Source organism: Lipomyces arxii (genome assembly GCF_038497795.1).
Source record: "Lipomyces arxii strain Phaff 12-163 unplaced genomic scaffold V1512scaffold_17, whole genome shotgun sequence".
Taxonomy (NCBI): Eukaryota; Fungi; Ascomycota; class Lipomycetes; order Lipomycetales; family Lipomycetaceae; genus Lipomyces; species Lipomyces arxii.
The window spans coordinates 133,528-148,302 of record NW_027117716.1 but is presented as its reverse complement, the minus strand read 5'-3'; the positions used below and the strand labels follow the sequence as shown (position 1 = coordinate 148,302).

General features: G+C 41.4%; 8 protein-coding genes across 8 annotated transcripts; 3 read left to right on the top strand and 5 right to left on the bottom strand.

The window, feature by feature from the left end:
* Positions 1–39: 39 nt before the first annotated feature.
* On the bottom strand, positions 40–3,218 carry V1512DRAFT_277549 (uncharacterized protein). The gene is made up of 4 exons (XM_066917918.1): positions 2,452–3,218; positions 2,168–2,409; positions 868–2,119; positions 40–821 (listed from the first exon to the last, which is right to left on the bottom strand). The coding sequence occupies exons 1-4, from the start codon at positions 3,157–3,159 to the stop codon at positions 126–128; spliced, it is 2,898 nt and encodes a 965-aa protein (XP_066770106.1). The 5' UTR covers positions 3,160–3,218; the 3' UTR covers positions 40–125.
* V1512DRAFT_287624 (uncharacterized protein) lies at positions 3,201–4,137 on the bottom strand. The gene is made up of 4 exons (XM_066918117.1): positions 3,860–4,137; positions 3,774–3,809; positions 3,318–3,720; positions 3,201–3,273 (listed from the first exon to the last, which is right to left on the bottom strand). The coding sequence occupies exons 1-3, from the start codon at positions 4,107–4,109 to the stop codon at positions 3,578–3,580; spliced, it is 429 nt and encodes a 142-aa protein (XP_066770105.1). The 5' UTR covers positions 4,110–4,137; the 3' UTR covers positions 3,201–3,273; positions 3,318–3,577.
* A 139-nt stretch (positions 4,138–4,276) lies between these two features.
* V1512DRAFT_266196 (integral membrane protein DUF92-domain-containing protein) lies at positions 4,277–5,755 on the top strand. Its single transcript, XM_066917050.1, has 4 exons — positions 4,277–4,512; positions 4,576–4,760; positions 4,810–5,215; positions 5,264–5,755. The coding sequence occupies exons 1-4, from the start codon at positions 4,318–4,320 to the stop codon at positions 5,333–5,335; spliced, it is 858 nt and encodes a 285-aa protein (XP_066770104.1). The 5' UTR covers positions 4,277–4,317; the 3' UTR covers positions 5,336–5,755.
* V1512DRAFT_277546 (UTP15 C terminal-domain-containing protein) lies at positions 5,410–7,097 on the bottom strand. Its single transcript, XM_066917917.1, has 3 exons — positions 6,969–7,097; positions 6,096–6,917; positions 5,410–6,046 (listed from the first exon to the last, which is right to left on the bottom strand). The coding sequence occupies exons 1-3, from the start codon at positions 7,059–7,061 to the stop codon at positions 5,450–5,452; spliced, it is 1,512 nt and encodes a 503-aa protein (XP_066770103.1). The 5' UTR covers positions 7,062–7,097; the 3' UTR covers positions 5,410–5,449.
* A 155-nt stretch (positions 7,098–7,252) lies between these two features.
* On the top strand, positions 7,253–7,563 carry V1512DRAFT_249210 (uncharacterized protein; the record flags this gene model as incomplete). The annotated part of the gene is made up of 2 exons (XM_066914603.1): positions 7,253–7,287; positions 7,341–7,563. 2 exons carry the CDS (start codon positions 7,253–7,255, stop codon positions 7,561–7,563), a joined length of 258 nt encoding a protein of 85 aa, XP_066770102.1.
* A 673-nt stretch (positions 7,564–8,236) lies between these two features.
* On the bottom strand, positions 8,237–9,940 carry V1512DRAFT_210992 (major facilitator superfamily domain-containing protein; the record flags this gene model as incomplete). The annotated part of the gene is made up of 3 exons (XM_066913518.1): positions 8,237–9,637; positions 9,684–9,831; positions 9,885–9,940. 3 exons carry the CDS (start codon positions 9,938–9,940, stop codon positions 8,237–8,239), a joined length of 1,605 nt encoding a protein of 534 aa, XP_066770101.1.
* Positions 9,941–13,205: 3,265 nt separating this feature from the next.
* On the bottom strand, positions 13,206–13,805 carry V1512DRAFT_266180 (60S ribosomal protein eL31). The gene is made up of 3 exons (XM_066917049.1): positions 13,641–13,805; positions 13,516–13,590; positions 13,206–13,461 (listed from the first exon to the last, which is right to left on the bottom strand). Exons 1-3 carry the CDS (start codon positions 13,710–13,712, stop codon positions 13,255–13,257), a joined length of 354 nt encoding a protein of 117 aa, XP_066770100.1. The 5' UTR covers positions 13,713–13,805; the 3' UTR covers positions 13,206–13,254.
* A 329-nt stretch (positions 13,806–14,134) lies between these two features.
* On the top strand, positions 14,135–14,605 carry V1512DRAFT_188949 (mitochondrial 54S ribosomal protein mL58; the record flags this gene model as incomplete). The annotated part of the gene is made up of 1 exon (XM_066913135.1): positions 14,135–14,605. A coding segment is annotated over one exon (471 nt), but the record flags the coding sequence as incomplete, so codon positions are not given.
* Between the last annotated feature and the right edge of the window lie 170 nt (positions 14,606–14,775).

Genomic DNA, 14,775 nt, shown 5'->3' with positions numbered 1-14,775 from the left:
ATTTGCCAAGTATTACAGACATTCTAGTTTTGGAATTCACTCTCTTTAAACCAACCACGTTTTAAATCATGAACTATAAGCACAATTATTATACAAGAAAGCAATAAACTACACAGACACTCCAATTAAAAACGGTCTCCAATATTCCGCGAATGTAAACAAGTCGGACATTCACGCGATCGCATCTTTTCATGAATGAAAGCAACATGAGTTACTTTTTGTGCTACTGATTTAATAGAAGTAGGCGCGCTTTCGCTCGGAAAAACGTCTCCGTCTTCAGTATCCAAATTTGAATTGTCGTTAGCAAGCAGACCTCTTTCCGTAAAAAGATGTCCACATGAAAACTGGATCAGTGTCTCAGAGGAATTGTACTGCTCAACATCTTTGGCTTCAAATTTAACTCCCTTTGCACGACCTTTTCTGAGTTGCTGAGAGTAGTTGTCGACTTCACTATTCAAAATCGCCACAGCACCGTGTGCAATGGATAAAGTAAGTTCGTACTCATGCAGAATCCGTTGCAAAGCCGACTTCAATCCTTCAATTTGCATTCCCTCACGAATTCGCCGTACAAGCGTGATTGGGTCAATCGCAGTTCCTGCCTGCTCCAATAAAGCTCTTATAAATTTAGGTTTATCCATACTGTAGTCAAGCAAATCCTTCCACAGATCTTTATCATCTTGTGCCTTTGCAAATGTGATAGCATGATCAACATCTTGCAGTCGATTAATAATAAGCATTAAAGCCTTTTTATTTTCTCCGGTCTTTCCCAAAATGAATACAAGCTCTGAAATATATTCTCGAGTTTCACAAATTTCAGAAGCCTAGACAGATTTTAGTCATAGAAAATAAAAAATAGCTTTTGCTGACCTTCTCTAAATTGTAGCTGTTTGTCCGTTTCAAAAAGTCTAGCAATTTTGCCCGATCATAGTCAGCATACAAATTGACAAGTAGATCAGCAAAATTCTGAGCAGCAAATGAGTCCTCTTGCTGTAAGCGTTCGAGATAAAGAAAAGCCATAACTTCCATTCCAGACTTCATAACTTGCTCTACCACTCTGTCTGGTAAGAGCTCTAAACGCCCTTCAACAACAAGATCGACGGCTTCTGCAGACTTGTCTCGAATCACCGATACAGGTGCTGACTCTAGTTCATCCATGCTAACATTAATTGTCAAAATTTCGGGAATAAGAGGGAGCATAGACAAAAGTAGATGCTGACTTCGTATAAGATCTAGTGCTGCAGGATCTTGAATGTGTAGTAAATGGCCAATTGCCGCGTTGGAGTTGCCTACAGACACGCAGAGCTTTGCTATATTCTGGCGCAGCTTGCGATCATCTTCTTCTTTCAGCATATTTTCCATAAGAGCTATGATACTATTTGCATCGTATATATCAGTCGGCCATTGATCTAGAATATGATATAGTTTCTCTCTGTCATTTGTCAGGTAGTATCCAAGAACCATTTCATATATCACACTCGAAAGCTCCGGCGACGACGTCGGCAAAAATTCTGCTATATCGGCTACATGACCACCTGTCACGAAGACCCAAGCCCAGCGTTCCCACTCACTTCGACGCGACTTTTCCAGCTCGGATTCTTCATCATTGCCGTCATTTGCGACCGAAGGTGTACCCGCATTAAGGACTTTTTGCAAAACCATACCCGCTTCATGCCAGTTCTCTAAATCAATAAGAGACTCAACCCACCTGATTCCAATCTCACGCCTTCGAGTATTATCTGCAAGTGATTCTCCCATGGCCCATGCATCTTCATACCGTTTGCGCTCCAAAAGCCATTCGAATCTGTCGTTTTCATCGCGTTCAGTCGCAATCACGCCATCTCTAGCTGAGAGAACAAAAAACTTTCTCTCTTGAAGTTTGTGATCCTGCCACAGTCCGAGATGATAATCGTTAGCTCCCAGCCGTTCGTAGCCACGAAGCGATAGCTGATCTGCGGAGAATTCTTCTCCTGTTGTAGGCGACACCAAACGTAACTCAGGTGTTAACGCTAATGACCGGGGCACCTCTTCTGTTGCTGGTGGTGGTGGGTTATAAGTCAGTATCAACAAAGAATCGTCATCATATCGCAAGACTCCAGAAACAAGACCATCGATGCTGAGACTCCACAAACAGTTTAGCGCAATAAAGTAGTAAAGCAATTCAACTTACATAGTTTCGACCTCTGATTTTCGTTCATTAATAAGTGGAAGATTGGCAACACCTACAGTAGGCTTGCCGTCACCTGTCTTGATAACTTTGACTATCCAGATGGTATACGCCCAACCCACAATGAACTTATTAGAAGAGATCCAAGATATACGAGGTCTGTATAAGTCTGCCCTTGGAGCATCCACAGCTAGTGCAATTCTAGAGATTCTGGACCGCGTAGGCGCATGGTATAAATGTATACCCTAATTGTCAGCAGCTAAATATTACACTCTTTAATTACTTACGCTGTCATTCATCGCTATAACTAGATCACCTGTCCAGTCTGTAGCATCAATTGGACCATCTCCATGAAACAAGGTTGTGTCAGTCTGCCGTCCAAGCCATCCTTTCTCGGATAGTATTAAACTGCAAGCAGTTCCACCAGATACAAAGGTACGAGACGTCTGAAAATTTGGGTCCAAAGAAACAGCATGAACCGGTCTCAGAAAATCAGACGCTGAGACGTCTTTTGGGTCATGAACCGATGCTATGACTACTCGACCATCTAGCGATGCCGAAGCAATAACTGTGCCATCTGTTGAAAGAGATAGAATTGACGCTGAATGAGCACGATAGGATCTGATCGGTTTCAACTGCGGTGTTGTAACATGTAAAGTGCCACCATGAGTCGCAAAAACTAGAAACTGTTCATAAGCTAAGAAGGCAGATAATGGATCCGACGAGAACAGAGTCGGCGGTAAATCAACGATGCGAGTGTATTTTAATCGTGGCTCGTCTTCATCATCGTCATCGTACTCTTCTGCATCGTCATCGTCATCGTCATCACCATCATCGTCATCTTGCTCTCCTTCATCGTCTGCTTCATTGTCATTGTCATCTGGGACAGTCTCTCTGTCGCTGTCTTCTGTCTCAGTCGCTTCTTGCAAACTACCATCTTCCAAAACAGAGACGTAAGACTCTTCTTGAGTTACAAACTCATTTGAAGTTGCCATTTGTTGAATTGCAAACTATCACTTGATTGATAGATATCTTGATTCACTTTGGTAGGACGGACGACAAAATGATGGAATAGGGTCTCGCCATTTGTGGTGTCTAAACTTTAAAATCTAAAGATAAACTTTAAATACTATAAAATGATCACGTGACTTACAACATCTGAAATGCCACACAGTAACTAATACTACTACTGACTATAAGGAAGTATCGTGCGTAAATATCATTCTATACGATGAATATTCTGCACATCTATCACTCAATAAAAGAGTAGAACTTAAAGCATCGCTATAAAATATTCAGAGTAACTATGATAACACTTATGGCTGGCTTAAAAGTAGACCTTAGTCAGCTATCATGACCTCCAAAGCCCTGCAGCTTTAAACACCTTCAATTACTAAATGCAGCGCCACTGAATCATTTGAGTTTTTCGCCTTGAATTGTCGCAACGACTTTTCTCGAGTGTCTCATTCGTCTAAACTCGCATAGCCAGACACCTTGCCAAGTTCCGGTCGCCAATCGTCCACCTTTGATCGGAATAGTAATTGACGCGCCGATCACTAGATTATGTCAATATGTCTTCATAGATCAGTCACTTCCAAAATCTACTCACAACTACTTTTAATATGTGCTGGCATGTCATCGCTACCTAATTTGCCCAGTGAATACAGCACTCAATGACAAGCTTTTCAAATGTACCTTCAGCGTCATGTCTGAAACTCCAGCTCTCCGGAGCAATCTTCTCTAAAGAGTCCGTCATGTCAAGTCGTACGTCTGAATCCCAGTTCTCGTTCAGTGTGAGAGCTGCTGATGTATGTTGCATAAACAAGTTTACAAGACCAGCTTTGTACTCTTGCAATTCGGGCAAGTTTTGAACAATCTCATCGGTGATCAGGTAGCAGCCACGAGTTCGAGGTGATAAAGTAAAAGTAGACTGGGACCACGACATTGTTGATAAGATGTATGGGAGACTACAGTGAAATGCTGATCTGGATCATTCATCCTGACAGTCTCTTAAACAAAAAGATTCCCCTGCATAAATACAACGCTGTGTTACATTGATAAATTAAAATCACGTGATCGAATTTACTAATTGCTAACCTGTCTCCTCTGTACGCACAGAGCTCTGCACACTTTCATGCTTGTTAGTGGACAAAATGGGCCTGATTGGACTGATAATTAGAAATTTAGCAGTATTCGCTTTGATGGCGCGTGCCTCTCGACGGAAATCCCTTACTCCAAATGGACTCGTCGCGGGTGCTATAACTGGTCTGATTCACGCCATACATCCATGGTCGATATACACAATTCTTTTGTTCACCTTCTTTATAACTGGAACGGCATTTACCAAGGTAAATGTTTATTGGCCAATTTTTAAATTGTGTAGTGCTTGAATGCTTAGCATTGACTTTTAGGTGAAAGCAAACATTAAAAAGACCTTGACCGCATCATCCACTGGCGGAAATGGCGGAGAAGGACCTCGTAATGAGGTTCAGGTACTGGCCAACTCACTTCCCGCTAGTATTCTTATCATTTTGCATTATTTTACAATGTCGAATAAGTGTTGGAACGACAGCATTTTAGTTATAGGCGTCTTTGCGTTAGTTGTTTCCGCCCTTTCTCAAGTTATCCTTTTCTAATGAAAGTAGACAGTATGCAGCTGTGACTGCCGACACCTGGTCGTCGGAGCTTGGAATATTGTCCAAGACGTCACCAGTTCTAATAACGACGTTGCGCAAATGTCCTCCAGGCACAAATGGTGGTGTGTCAAAGTTCGGTTTAGGAGCTGCTGTTGGGGGAGGTGCCCTGATTGGTATAATGGCTAGCCTGTTCACTCCGTTTTGTGCTACGTGGTCCTTTTTCGCAAAACTGAAGTTAATTGTAGGGATGTCGTTGTTGGGGTTAATAGGTAGTACGCTTGATTCAGTGATCGGTGCCCTATTTCAGGAATCAGTGGTCAATGAGCAAGGCAAGATAATAGAGGTTGAAGGAGGCAAAAGGGCAAAACTTCACGGCAAAGTTGTATCAGGATCTAACGTGCTAAGTAACAATCAGGTGAGTTTACGATTTGCCATTCCAAACAGCTGCTAACAAGGTATGCAGGTCAATCTTTTAATGGCGACTTTGACCCCAATTATCGCAATCGCTGCTGCAAGATGCTGTTTTCACTTTTAACTATATGGAATCTATCCACTAGCGCTTGCTTACTAATGATCGTAGTAAATCAAAAGGCTTACGAATGGACTTTGTGATGATTCTAAGAATGATATGTAATTGGTGTCACTTTAATCAGCGGCTTTGTATTAACATCTCAACCATTCCCTCTAACTTTCGCGCATCTCTTGCAATTTCGAGCTGCCGTTCTAGTTTCCGCCGCAACTGTCTAATTAAGTCGTCCAAAACGGGAGACTTTTCAATAACGGAAACGTACATGTCCGCGACAACCGCCATCCAATCTGCAACTGCGTCGACATTTCTATAATCGTCTACACTTTTCACCGCCCACCGTAACAACGGCTCTAGCTGGCCCTCATCCCTGCCGGCCAAACTGACTTTAACCTTCCCTCTGCGCTTAAGCTCATCCATCACTGTGACAGTAAGCTCAGAAGTCATTCCGGGACTGAAAGCGGAATCAAGTGCTTCATTCCATCTAAATGCATTAAGATGCTGTTCAAATAGCCGTAATTTCCTTCTCCGTGGATTGCGATTGTTGTCAATTAAAATTTGGTGCTCGTTCTGGCCTTGGTATTCTCCGCCTCTAATCATTCGGGTGAAATTTGTCGATCTGTCCGCTTTAATGCCCTGTTTCACTTTTGGCTCCGTCTTGCGAGTGCGAATAGACAGCACACCTGAAACAAGTCCAGTGACAAAATGTTTTTGATCGGGCTATAATAAAATGTTACCTTCCGTGTGTAACACACCTAGAAAAACTTACACTAACTGCTGTGGTCAAAACAGCGTCTCCAAATTTCCACCCAAATTGAACGTCCCATGTTGTGCTGTCAAAAACTTTCACATGACCGTCGAGACCACCGGCCAAAACAGTGTTTTCATTGCTACCACTACCACCCCTGCCGCCGGTGCATAATGTCGTGACTGATTTCTGAAAATTGCCAAGCTCTTTCACCATCCTTCCTGCTACCAGATCCCAAACTTTAACTGTCGGGCCTCCAGAGCTGAGAACTACTGTACTAGTCAGTACCAATGTAGATTCAATTGGCGCGCCATGATCTAATGTTAATGCTGCTTTTTCCGGCGTGCGAGGGTCAAGCACACGGAGAACACCATCATAACAGCCCGTAACCACAGTATTCGAAGAGGGCGATAAAAAATTTGCAGTCCGCACATAGTCAGTGTGACATCTAAATTGCGAGACAGGCTCAGTCGATGTGATGTCCCATAGTCGCAGTGCTTGATCGTCAGACGCTGACAGCAATGTAGTCAAAGTTTTCGGATGGAACTTGGTCACATGTGTTGGCCGGCTTGTAGGGCTTAAAGTCAACAAAATAGAACGCGATTTTGTATCAAACACTTGAACAAGACCACTAGCATCTCCCGCGACAATTAATTTCCCGTCAGGTCTGAACTCGCCAGAATACGCTGTATCTTTAAAGCGAGAAATGGTGCGCACAACTTGACGAGTACGAGATGAAAATATTTGTATCCGTGTCCCTGACGTAACTGCAAACTCATGCGTTCCAGAACTGCAAAAGCTAGTGTGAGTTATAGGCCCATGTTCTTTAACTAGTAGCGGTGTCTACTCACTCTGTTAAGAATCGTTTTGAGCAGGCGAAATGCAAGCACATACCTTATATAATCTCCAAAAGCGTTGCTCTGGGCTTATCTGTGAAAGACCTGCTGTTTTCCTTACTATTTGAATTTTCTCTAAAGGCACCGACATTTCAAAGATGGTTGCAGAAAAATAGTAAAATCGTCATGGACCATATAAATTTTGCTCTACCCAGTTTTCTTAGTTTTTAAATTTAAAGTTTTTAGTGCTCTTCGGGTAAGGGGCAATTTATTACACCTCCGACTTTTGGGGCTTTGAAAACTATATATGCTGCACAGAGTCAGATCTGTAGTTTACATACTATGGCAACATTGAAATATCCGTATTTAATTTCGAAGTACGTGTTTCAGTTGTGCGAGAGATGATATTTATGCATATTAACGATACAAGACTAGTTGATCCAATATTCGGCATCATTGTCGGTGTAGCGTCGTTTTATGTCTATGAGCATCGGCAGGGACGGGAAAAGAACCATTCTCTAAATGAGCTTTTAGTGCGACGGTATAAACTTGAACTTTCGAAAGTTACGGCTTCTTCTCGGGGGGCACCAAATGAGGTAACGAAACAGAAGAGATTAGCCGAAGCTGCAATATCTGAAAACACGGCGAAGTAACAAAAGAGAGAATCATTTTTTGGATGCAGCTCAAGAGTGATTGATTACCAGATGAATGAGCAGGCTTTGCAACGCAAGTCTGGGATTGGTTTTATTTTTTAAACTTGTCGCTCGTTATTTCATAATAAATCCTCAACTTAAGATACTGACCAAAATGTGATGAGTTTTGATAATACGGAAACTTCATAGCATGATGCTACAATGACTCTGCTCGTTCGTTTCTAAAACTATGAATTTTTTTTTATAAGTAATCGTTGTGCTTTTCGCGCTATATGCGCAATATTTAACAATGCATTGCTGACTACCATCGCAGAAAAGCACTGTAAACTTACGTTTTAAATGGAAACGATTAGGCAAAGACGTAATTAATGACTTTCAGCTGTAATTAATTTGAGTCCTGCACGAGTGGTCCTCTTCGTTTTGTGGATATACTGTAAGCATATTTAAGCAACCATAAATCTTTGACGCAGAATTCAATGAACCAAGAACTGGAGAATCACAAAAAAGCAGATTTAACAATCATCATAAACAAGCACATCGAACATACTAAATAATTCCAAACTAGAATTCTAATTCTACGCAGCAATCTTCCACCAGCAACATAGTAAAATATCATTCTATAACTCATTCATTTACTAGCAATTTATAACATCAAAAAATAAAACAAATGCAATTACAACGCCTTCTTCTCGTCATCAGCATAGATAACCGACTCATTCGGGTAATCGCGAACATATTCCGACTCATGCTCAATAGGATACGCGTCTGAAATAGACGTCGGAATTTCAATGCTATCGGCAACAACAAGCTCACCGTGATGCTTCTTGAGATCAGATTCAATATCACCCGAGTTTGCAATCGACTCTGTAGCAAATTTCTCCACTCCGGCAATTTCTGCCAATTCGCGGAAACGTTTCGCATCACGACGTTGAAAGTACACAGCAATTGGAATGAGAATTAGCTGAATGACCGAAAAGGCCACCGAAACGATATAGCCAGCAAAATATCGAGGGGCATCCTGTGTCTGCCATGCTCCCAAAGGAATAACCAAATAGAGCATGCAATTGGTCGCATTAATTGTAGCCAAAGTGATAGCGCGAGCTTCAAGATCGTGCGCAAAAGTTTCGGCAGCCCACACAACGACAAGATTACCAGGACCGTTGGAAATACCCAAAAGCATGAATGCAGCAAACAGAGCCTTCTCACTCAAGTTCCAAACCAATAGCATCACGTTTCCAACAAGCATAAGTAACCCAGCAAGAAGCATCATCTCCCAACGAGTACCCCTCCAATCAGAATAGACTGCCGATAACAAAGCGGAACCAATAGATACAGCCGACGTCGCTGTTGAAATATTGTTAACGGCAGGCACGGAATAAGTTCCCAGATCGGCAAGCCAAAGCAAGAATGGAGTTTGTGAACCGTAAGGAGCGAGCCAGAAAAGATTGCCCATCCACACGAATGTCCAAAATTGCCAGGCTCCAAAAACACGTTTAACCAAGGACCACGAAATACCTTTGGACTTTTCAAATCCATCACCCTGCAGTCTCTCGAAAGCCAACTGCTTTTCACGTTCGTCGAACCAACGCGAAGTTGTCTTCTCAGGAACATCAGGGAAGAAAAAGAAACCGAAGGCAGCAATGGGAATAGTGATAACGGCACAAACGATGAAAAGCCATTGCCATCCTTGAAGTCCCTGCTTTCCATCAAGATTCAGAAGAGCCGCCTGAAGGTAACCAGCAATCATAGTACCGAGAGGCATAGCAGAGTAGTAAATAGCATTACGGCGACCCAATTCTGCTTTTTTGTACCAACAGTTAACAATGTGGAGACATCCAACATAACACGCAGTAGCACCAAGACCAACAAAGAATCGAAGAGCAAGAAGCTGGTTGTAAGTCTTGACAAAAGCAGTTCCAAGAGTAAATAAACCCCAAATAATCTCAGCAGAAGGCAGATAGTATTGCGAAGGAAGTTTGGTAATCAAAATATTTGAAGGAATTTGAAACGCACAATATCCTACCTGATACACAGCATTGATGTAGTTAAGTCTGTTACCGGTCAGTTCCAAATCCTTATACCATTAGCAATAGAAAACACAACCAACAACCCGAACACACATGCGACATGCCAGAAACGTAAGCATTGCTGAGAGCAGAAACATCCAGGTACTTCGTGAAGAATGCAAGACAGCAATAGGTAAGAACAGTAGCATCAATCTTACGAACGAGGTTACGTTCTTCCATAGACATTCCAAGAGGATACCATCTCAAAAATCGTTAAACAAAAATTGAAAGCCAGAAGAAATGCAAACTAAATACCCTGACTTGACATCAATCCAGCTAAGGATACCGGCGAACCGTGACTTAACGCCCATTTTTGATAGTACAGTTTTTTTTATAGAGATTTAAGTGTTAAGTGACGAAGAAGTGAAGGGTTGCAACGCATGGGAAATAGTGAAGACTATATAGATTATTTTTAGTGAACCCGTAGCGTCTCACCCGTAGCGTATGGCGTAAGCCGATAAACCATTTGACAGTGAAAAAGTAATCAGTATCCAGAAATTGACTTTTATCAAGAAGATTCACGACAGAAATAAGAGATAAGGCGTTAAGAGGCAAGGCGATGGCGCAGACGCGATGGCTTAGCTCGATTTAGCTAAGTTTACCCTAGATCAAACAGGTCATTCACGCCATGTCTTGGACTAGCTTGAGTATATTCAAACATTACTATTAGTTTTCGGCGAAACTGGACCGATCCGCTTCCGATGATGGATAAAGACGAGAGCGATAGCAGCAAAGTCACCGGTGGACTAGTTCTCGTCACGGGGGCCCGCACTGCCGTAGTGCGGCTTGCCCTTGCGATAACAGCACAGTTCAACCCTCGGACGTGACTCGGGCACCGCGCACTGTTACCGATAATGACAAGCATTGTGGTCACAGCTGCTGATACGCTTCAGCAACACACTACTTGAACGATGTGGTGATAAAGATTATATAACGGGCGCACTGGATGCAATTAATCTACGCTGGAAAAGACCTATTCCCGCCATCATCATTACAGCTTTAGTTATTGACTGCTCAGTCATGCATGACTACATCACTTTGATCATTCTGACTAGTGGCTGATCTTATCTAGCTACAGCGAATGAGCCATCAATTGAGTCGAGAAGCAGATTGCTAGCCTAATATGGCAACACGATGCCCCGGAACGCGCTTTAGTGCCCTAATCAACGTTAAGGCCATACCTAAAACAGAAGTCTGAGCTGGCTAACTAATTGTCTCTCTCTTATCGACACGCACTGACAAATCATCTTCAGAAATACCGGTCACAATTTTTCGGATACCACAGTATATCTGACCAATTCATATTTTAAAGTATAACAAATGGCAAGTCACAGTTTTGTTTTGTTTCACATCTAATGAAAACGACATTATGTGTTAAGTGTGACCCTCCTGTCTTGAGGTGGATAGACTAATCTCTCAGCGACAAGAATCAGATGGTGTCTATGATGTCATATTGACTGAGCTGCCCAATGCGCCTTGTTAGCGAATGCGGTGACCGTGCATCTATCTTTCCTGGCACACGATAATGAAAGCACTCAGACAATTTGGGGCTAGGGGGCAAACACAATGTAGTAGCGTCATTGCGCTATTTTCATTTCTTTTAAGCCTAACGTGAAAATATCTAGCTTTTTTTAACTGCTTCTAATTGAAACACAATCATAAGTTATCATGTTCGATGGCTTTTCAGTTGGGGTCTTCTACGTAATTAATTGACCTAGGTAGGTGCTCGATCTGTATGAATCTGGTGGTAATTGCGTATATCCCGCATTGCATATGAGACAGTAATACATTGCTAATTCTGTATATGCCTTATCATGCGGTTTCGGTTCGCGACGATTTATGCCTGGTGTTTGTTGCGGCTTCTACTGGTTCTTTTTCTTCGATAATTATTTATGGGTTTGCTACAAATTTAGGTGCGTCAAGTAGTGGTCAATTTTCAAGTGAATTGGTAGCCTAAATTGCAGGCATCAACGAAAAAGCGGAAACAATAATAGACGCTGATTTCGCTAATTCGCTGGTTATTCGCATGTCCGTCTATGTACTACGGTCAATTTTTCTTACTTTACGTCAAATCTGTTCCAGATTTGTATAGATTGCAACATTCTATGGTCCCAAGGACATCCAACAGTTCAATGATGCACGTTAATTTACTTCAGTTGAGGATTTTCATACTTGAAACCCAAATTATATGAAAACCTGCAAGAGCGTAAGAACAAAAATCTTAGAAAAAAGTTTGGTACAGATGACCAGAACCGATGAAACCGGCAAAGAAATAGAATTTATTTCTATGAGTATATAGCAGATAGCAATTACAATTTTTAACAAGGTAATTGGAGTAGTTAATGTATGATAGCAATACATGTAGCGACTGTAGCAGCCAGAGTTCCATGAAGCAGTGTATTTCACATTCTTTGACTCGTTACGTTAATATTAATGTCATGGTAACACTAGGATTCTTCTTAGTCGCGGCGTTCGAACGGTATTATCAGCGATTTTTGATTTGATTATTTATGGGAAGCCGACAGACGGCGGTTGACATGCTGGTCCCCGCAAACAAAGGCTTTTCATTATGCTTAAACTGACTTGGCGTCAAATAAGACTTCTGTGCTCCACAGTGAGTTTTAACAGCTGAAGCAAAAATGGGCCAAAAAGCAGTTCGTATTTAGTTGTTAAAACAAGCAACTTATGTGTTTGTCAAGGCACCGACGAAAATGCCTTCCGAGAGACAAATACGATAAATATTATTATTGAAGGTCTCAAGGTATTGTAATAGTGATAGCGTAATACAATAGATTCATAATCTTAGTATTACTCTAAGCGTTGTCGACAATTTAATCATTCTGAGAATATCCCTGCTGAGTGTTTGCATAATAGCTGCGAGGAGTGCTATCAACCTGTAGTAGTGCGAACATTCTGGCTTGAGCCGCAACTCCACCTTGCCGCACCAAATAAAGATCTCATATTATCACAGGACCAATTATTGGTATGAGCAGTCAAATAACTTAAGCATGTGATAGAGTGCAGTCTGAGCTACTATTAGCCTATAGAACACTGCCAGCACAATTCTTGCTTTCCAGTCTTGAAATTGAACCGGAATCCCTTTGGTAAAAGAAATAAAATAGGCACACATAATTATATGTAGAGAGATAAGATCTAGTTTTCAAAGGACCCGTTTTACCTTTTCTAAAACTTAATAGCATGCGTAAAGGTAAGAACAACATTGGTCTAATGCTACCTACTGCATTTTACTATAAAAAGGGTTCCGTGCTTCGAAACGGGGTCGACTCACAGAGTTATGTAATCTTATGTATGAAAGAAGCAATGGTAAATAATACAATTAAAGGACGTTTCCTTCATTCGCCAATTCATCCAATCCATTTCTAACGACTGAAAAGAAATACGCCTTGACATCCCTGGGATTTATCTTGTAGCAAGCATTTCTTCAGATGTATTTAGTATCATTACGGTCTACTTCTTTAATTAGCTTGGTTCTCAATCATGCAATCGTTCAAAGCAAAACAGAAAAAATCTGTATGCTCAACACCGATCAATAACTACATCAAGAGAAATGAAATTCTTTTTGTGCAACATAAAAGCTTTTTATAAATACAAACATTAATGATATTTATGACTCGTCGATAACCTGCGTTTGTAATCCCTTGAAAGACGCCACATTGACAGCCTGCACATATGAAAACAGTGGCTCCTTAGCCTTCTCCTCATCATTGCGCTTTCGAGACACGCGCAGTCTTAATCTGTATGGGACTCCCTTAATTCCCTGTTTCCAAATTTCCTTGTTCAACAGAGGGTCGAGTCTCACATCATTCGTACCCTACGATATAAAATTAGCATGCACCGTCAAAAATTATAAAACTGAATATCTTACCATATGCTTGTAAACAAAAGCCTTGATTTCCTTGACAGCTGTAGGAGCACGCTTCTTAAATTGAACACCATGAACCTACGGAAGTTAAACCTGCTCAACTACTATCCAGCCAGCTTGAAACATACCCGCTTGTGAAGGTGGATAGTGTACTCCCTTGTTACAACATCGGACAACGCTGATCTCTGCTTTGTAGACATTGTTTATATACAAAAACCAGATGTGAACTGTAGAACTTTTGTAAACACACGATTGATAATTTCAAGTGTGATCCTAACTGCGTGGCATTTGAGTAGGACTGACTCTTCAAATAAAACAGCAGTCACGGGCGTTAGCCCTACATTTTGCTTGTTGGTAGAGCCCTGACTTCGAATAGGGCTTCAAAGACAAGGTTTGTAAAATTAGGGTCAGGGTTTATTGATCATGCTTTGAATTTTTGCTATTCCGGATCAATATGGCTCTATTGATTTTGCATTGAAGACATATAGGAGTAATGAATTATAAGTTTGTTGATTGCTTACACCGCAAAGTTGCGCGGCCACTCACATCAATTCTACCTGGCAGTAAAGATGCTTTATCATTTTCTACGTCGTCAAAGCTTTCAAAAAGAATCAATTCATTGCTTAGCACACCTTTCTTAACAAAGTACAATCCAAAGTCATCAGCATCATCCGCCAGCCCCATATTTCCAGTAGGTCTTACATATAATCCTCCGGCAAGTTCACCGTCACCATTCGAGACTCCGGATATATTTCTTCCCAGTAGAGAACGGAAATTTATCATTACAGCGCCAACATTACCAGTCCTTCCACCGCCGTTGCGAGAAATAAAACCAAAAACGTATCACTTGTCCAAGGATAGTATAGAAAAGATTGCTCGTTTGCGATCTACGGATCCTTACAGATGGAACAGGAAAGCACTTGCTACTCAATTCAAATGCTCAAAATTTTTTGTTGGTATGATTGCAGAGGCACCACAGCGAAGAAAGGATGACATGGATAGGCGCTTGTCGTTGATAAAATCTAAGTGGGGTCTATATAAGCGGACTTCTAGATATCGGCGCCAGCAAAGAAGAGAAATGTGGGCTTCTGACGATTAAATGGAGTATAGTCTACGTTATAGATCAAAAAAGAAACTTGTAAATATATGAACGCATGTGTTACTAATATAAGCTTGTTTGAACTCACAGCTTTCTACTGGAATCTAAACCACATGCTTGATCAAGGGAGAATACAATGCTTTAGCAGTTAATGAATATCGAAG

Excerpts from the sequence above, each read along its gene's own strand:
- V1512DRAFT_277549 (XM_066917918.1), bottom strand. The coding sequence starts at position 3,159 with ATGGCAACTTCAAATGAGTTTGTAACTCAAGAAGAGTCTTACGTCTCT. Across the intron at positions 2,120-2,167 it reads AAATCAGAGGTCGAAACTAT|TCTCAGCATCGATGGTCTTG; the intron begins GTAAGTTGAATT and ends CTGTTTGTGGAG. Across the intron at positions 822-867 it reads ACAGCTACAATTTAGAGAAG|GCTTCTGAAATTTGTGAAAC; the intron begins GTCAGCAAAAGC and ends AAATCTGTCTAG.
- V1512DRAFT_287624 (XM_066918117.1), bottom strand. The coding sequence starts at position 4,109 with ATGTCGTGGTCCCAGTCTACTTTTACTTTATCACCTCGAACTCGTGGC. Across the intron at positions 3,810-3,859 it reads TTTCAGACATGACGCTGAAG|GTAGCGATGACATGCCAGCA; the intron begins GTACATTTGAAA and ends TGGGCAAATTAG. Across the intron at positions 3,721-3,773 it reads AGCACATATTAAAAGTAGTT|TGATCGGCGCGTCAATTACT; the intron begins GTGAGTAGATTT and ends GACATAATCTAG.
- V1512DRAFT_266196 (XM_066917050.1), top strand. The coding sequence starts at position 4,318 with ATGGGCCTGATTGGACTGATAATTAGAAATTTAGCAGTATTCGCTTTG. Across the intron at positions 4,513-4,575 it reads CTGGAACGGCATTTACCAAG|GTGAAAGCAAACATTAAAAA; the intron begins GTAAATGTTTAT and ends ATTGACTTTTAG. Across the intron at positions 5,216-5,263 it reads ACGTGCTAAGTAACAATCAG|GTCAATCTTTTAATGGCGAC; the intron begins GTGAGTTTACGA and ends CAAGGTATGCAG.
- V1512DRAFT_277546 (XM_066917917.1), bottom strand. The coding sequence starts at position 7,061 with ATGTCGGTGCCTTTAGAGAAAATTCAAATAGTAAGGAAAACAGCAGGT. Across the intron at positions 6,918-6,968 it reads GCTTTTGGAGATTATATAAG|ACACCGCTACTAGTTAAAGA; the intron begins GTATGTGCTTGC and ends CAGAGTGAGTAG. Across the intron at positions 6,047-6,095 it reads TTTTGACCACAGCAGTTAGT|CCCGATCAAAAACATTTTGT; the intron begins GTAAGTTTTTCT and ends ATTTTATTATAG.
- V1512DRAFT_266180 (XM_066917049.1), bottom strand. The coding sequence starts at position 13,712 with ATGTCTACAAAGCAGAGATCAGCGTTGTCCGATGTTGTAACAAGGGAG. Across the intron at positions 13,591-13,640 it reads CTATCCACCTTCACAAGCGG|GTTCATGGTGTTCAATTTAA; the intron begins GTATGTTTCAAG and ends TAACTTCCGTAG. Across the intron at positions 13,462-13,515 it reads CTTTTGTTTACAAGCATATG|GGTACGAATGATGTGAGACT; the intron begins GTAAGATATTCA and ends TTTATATCGTAG.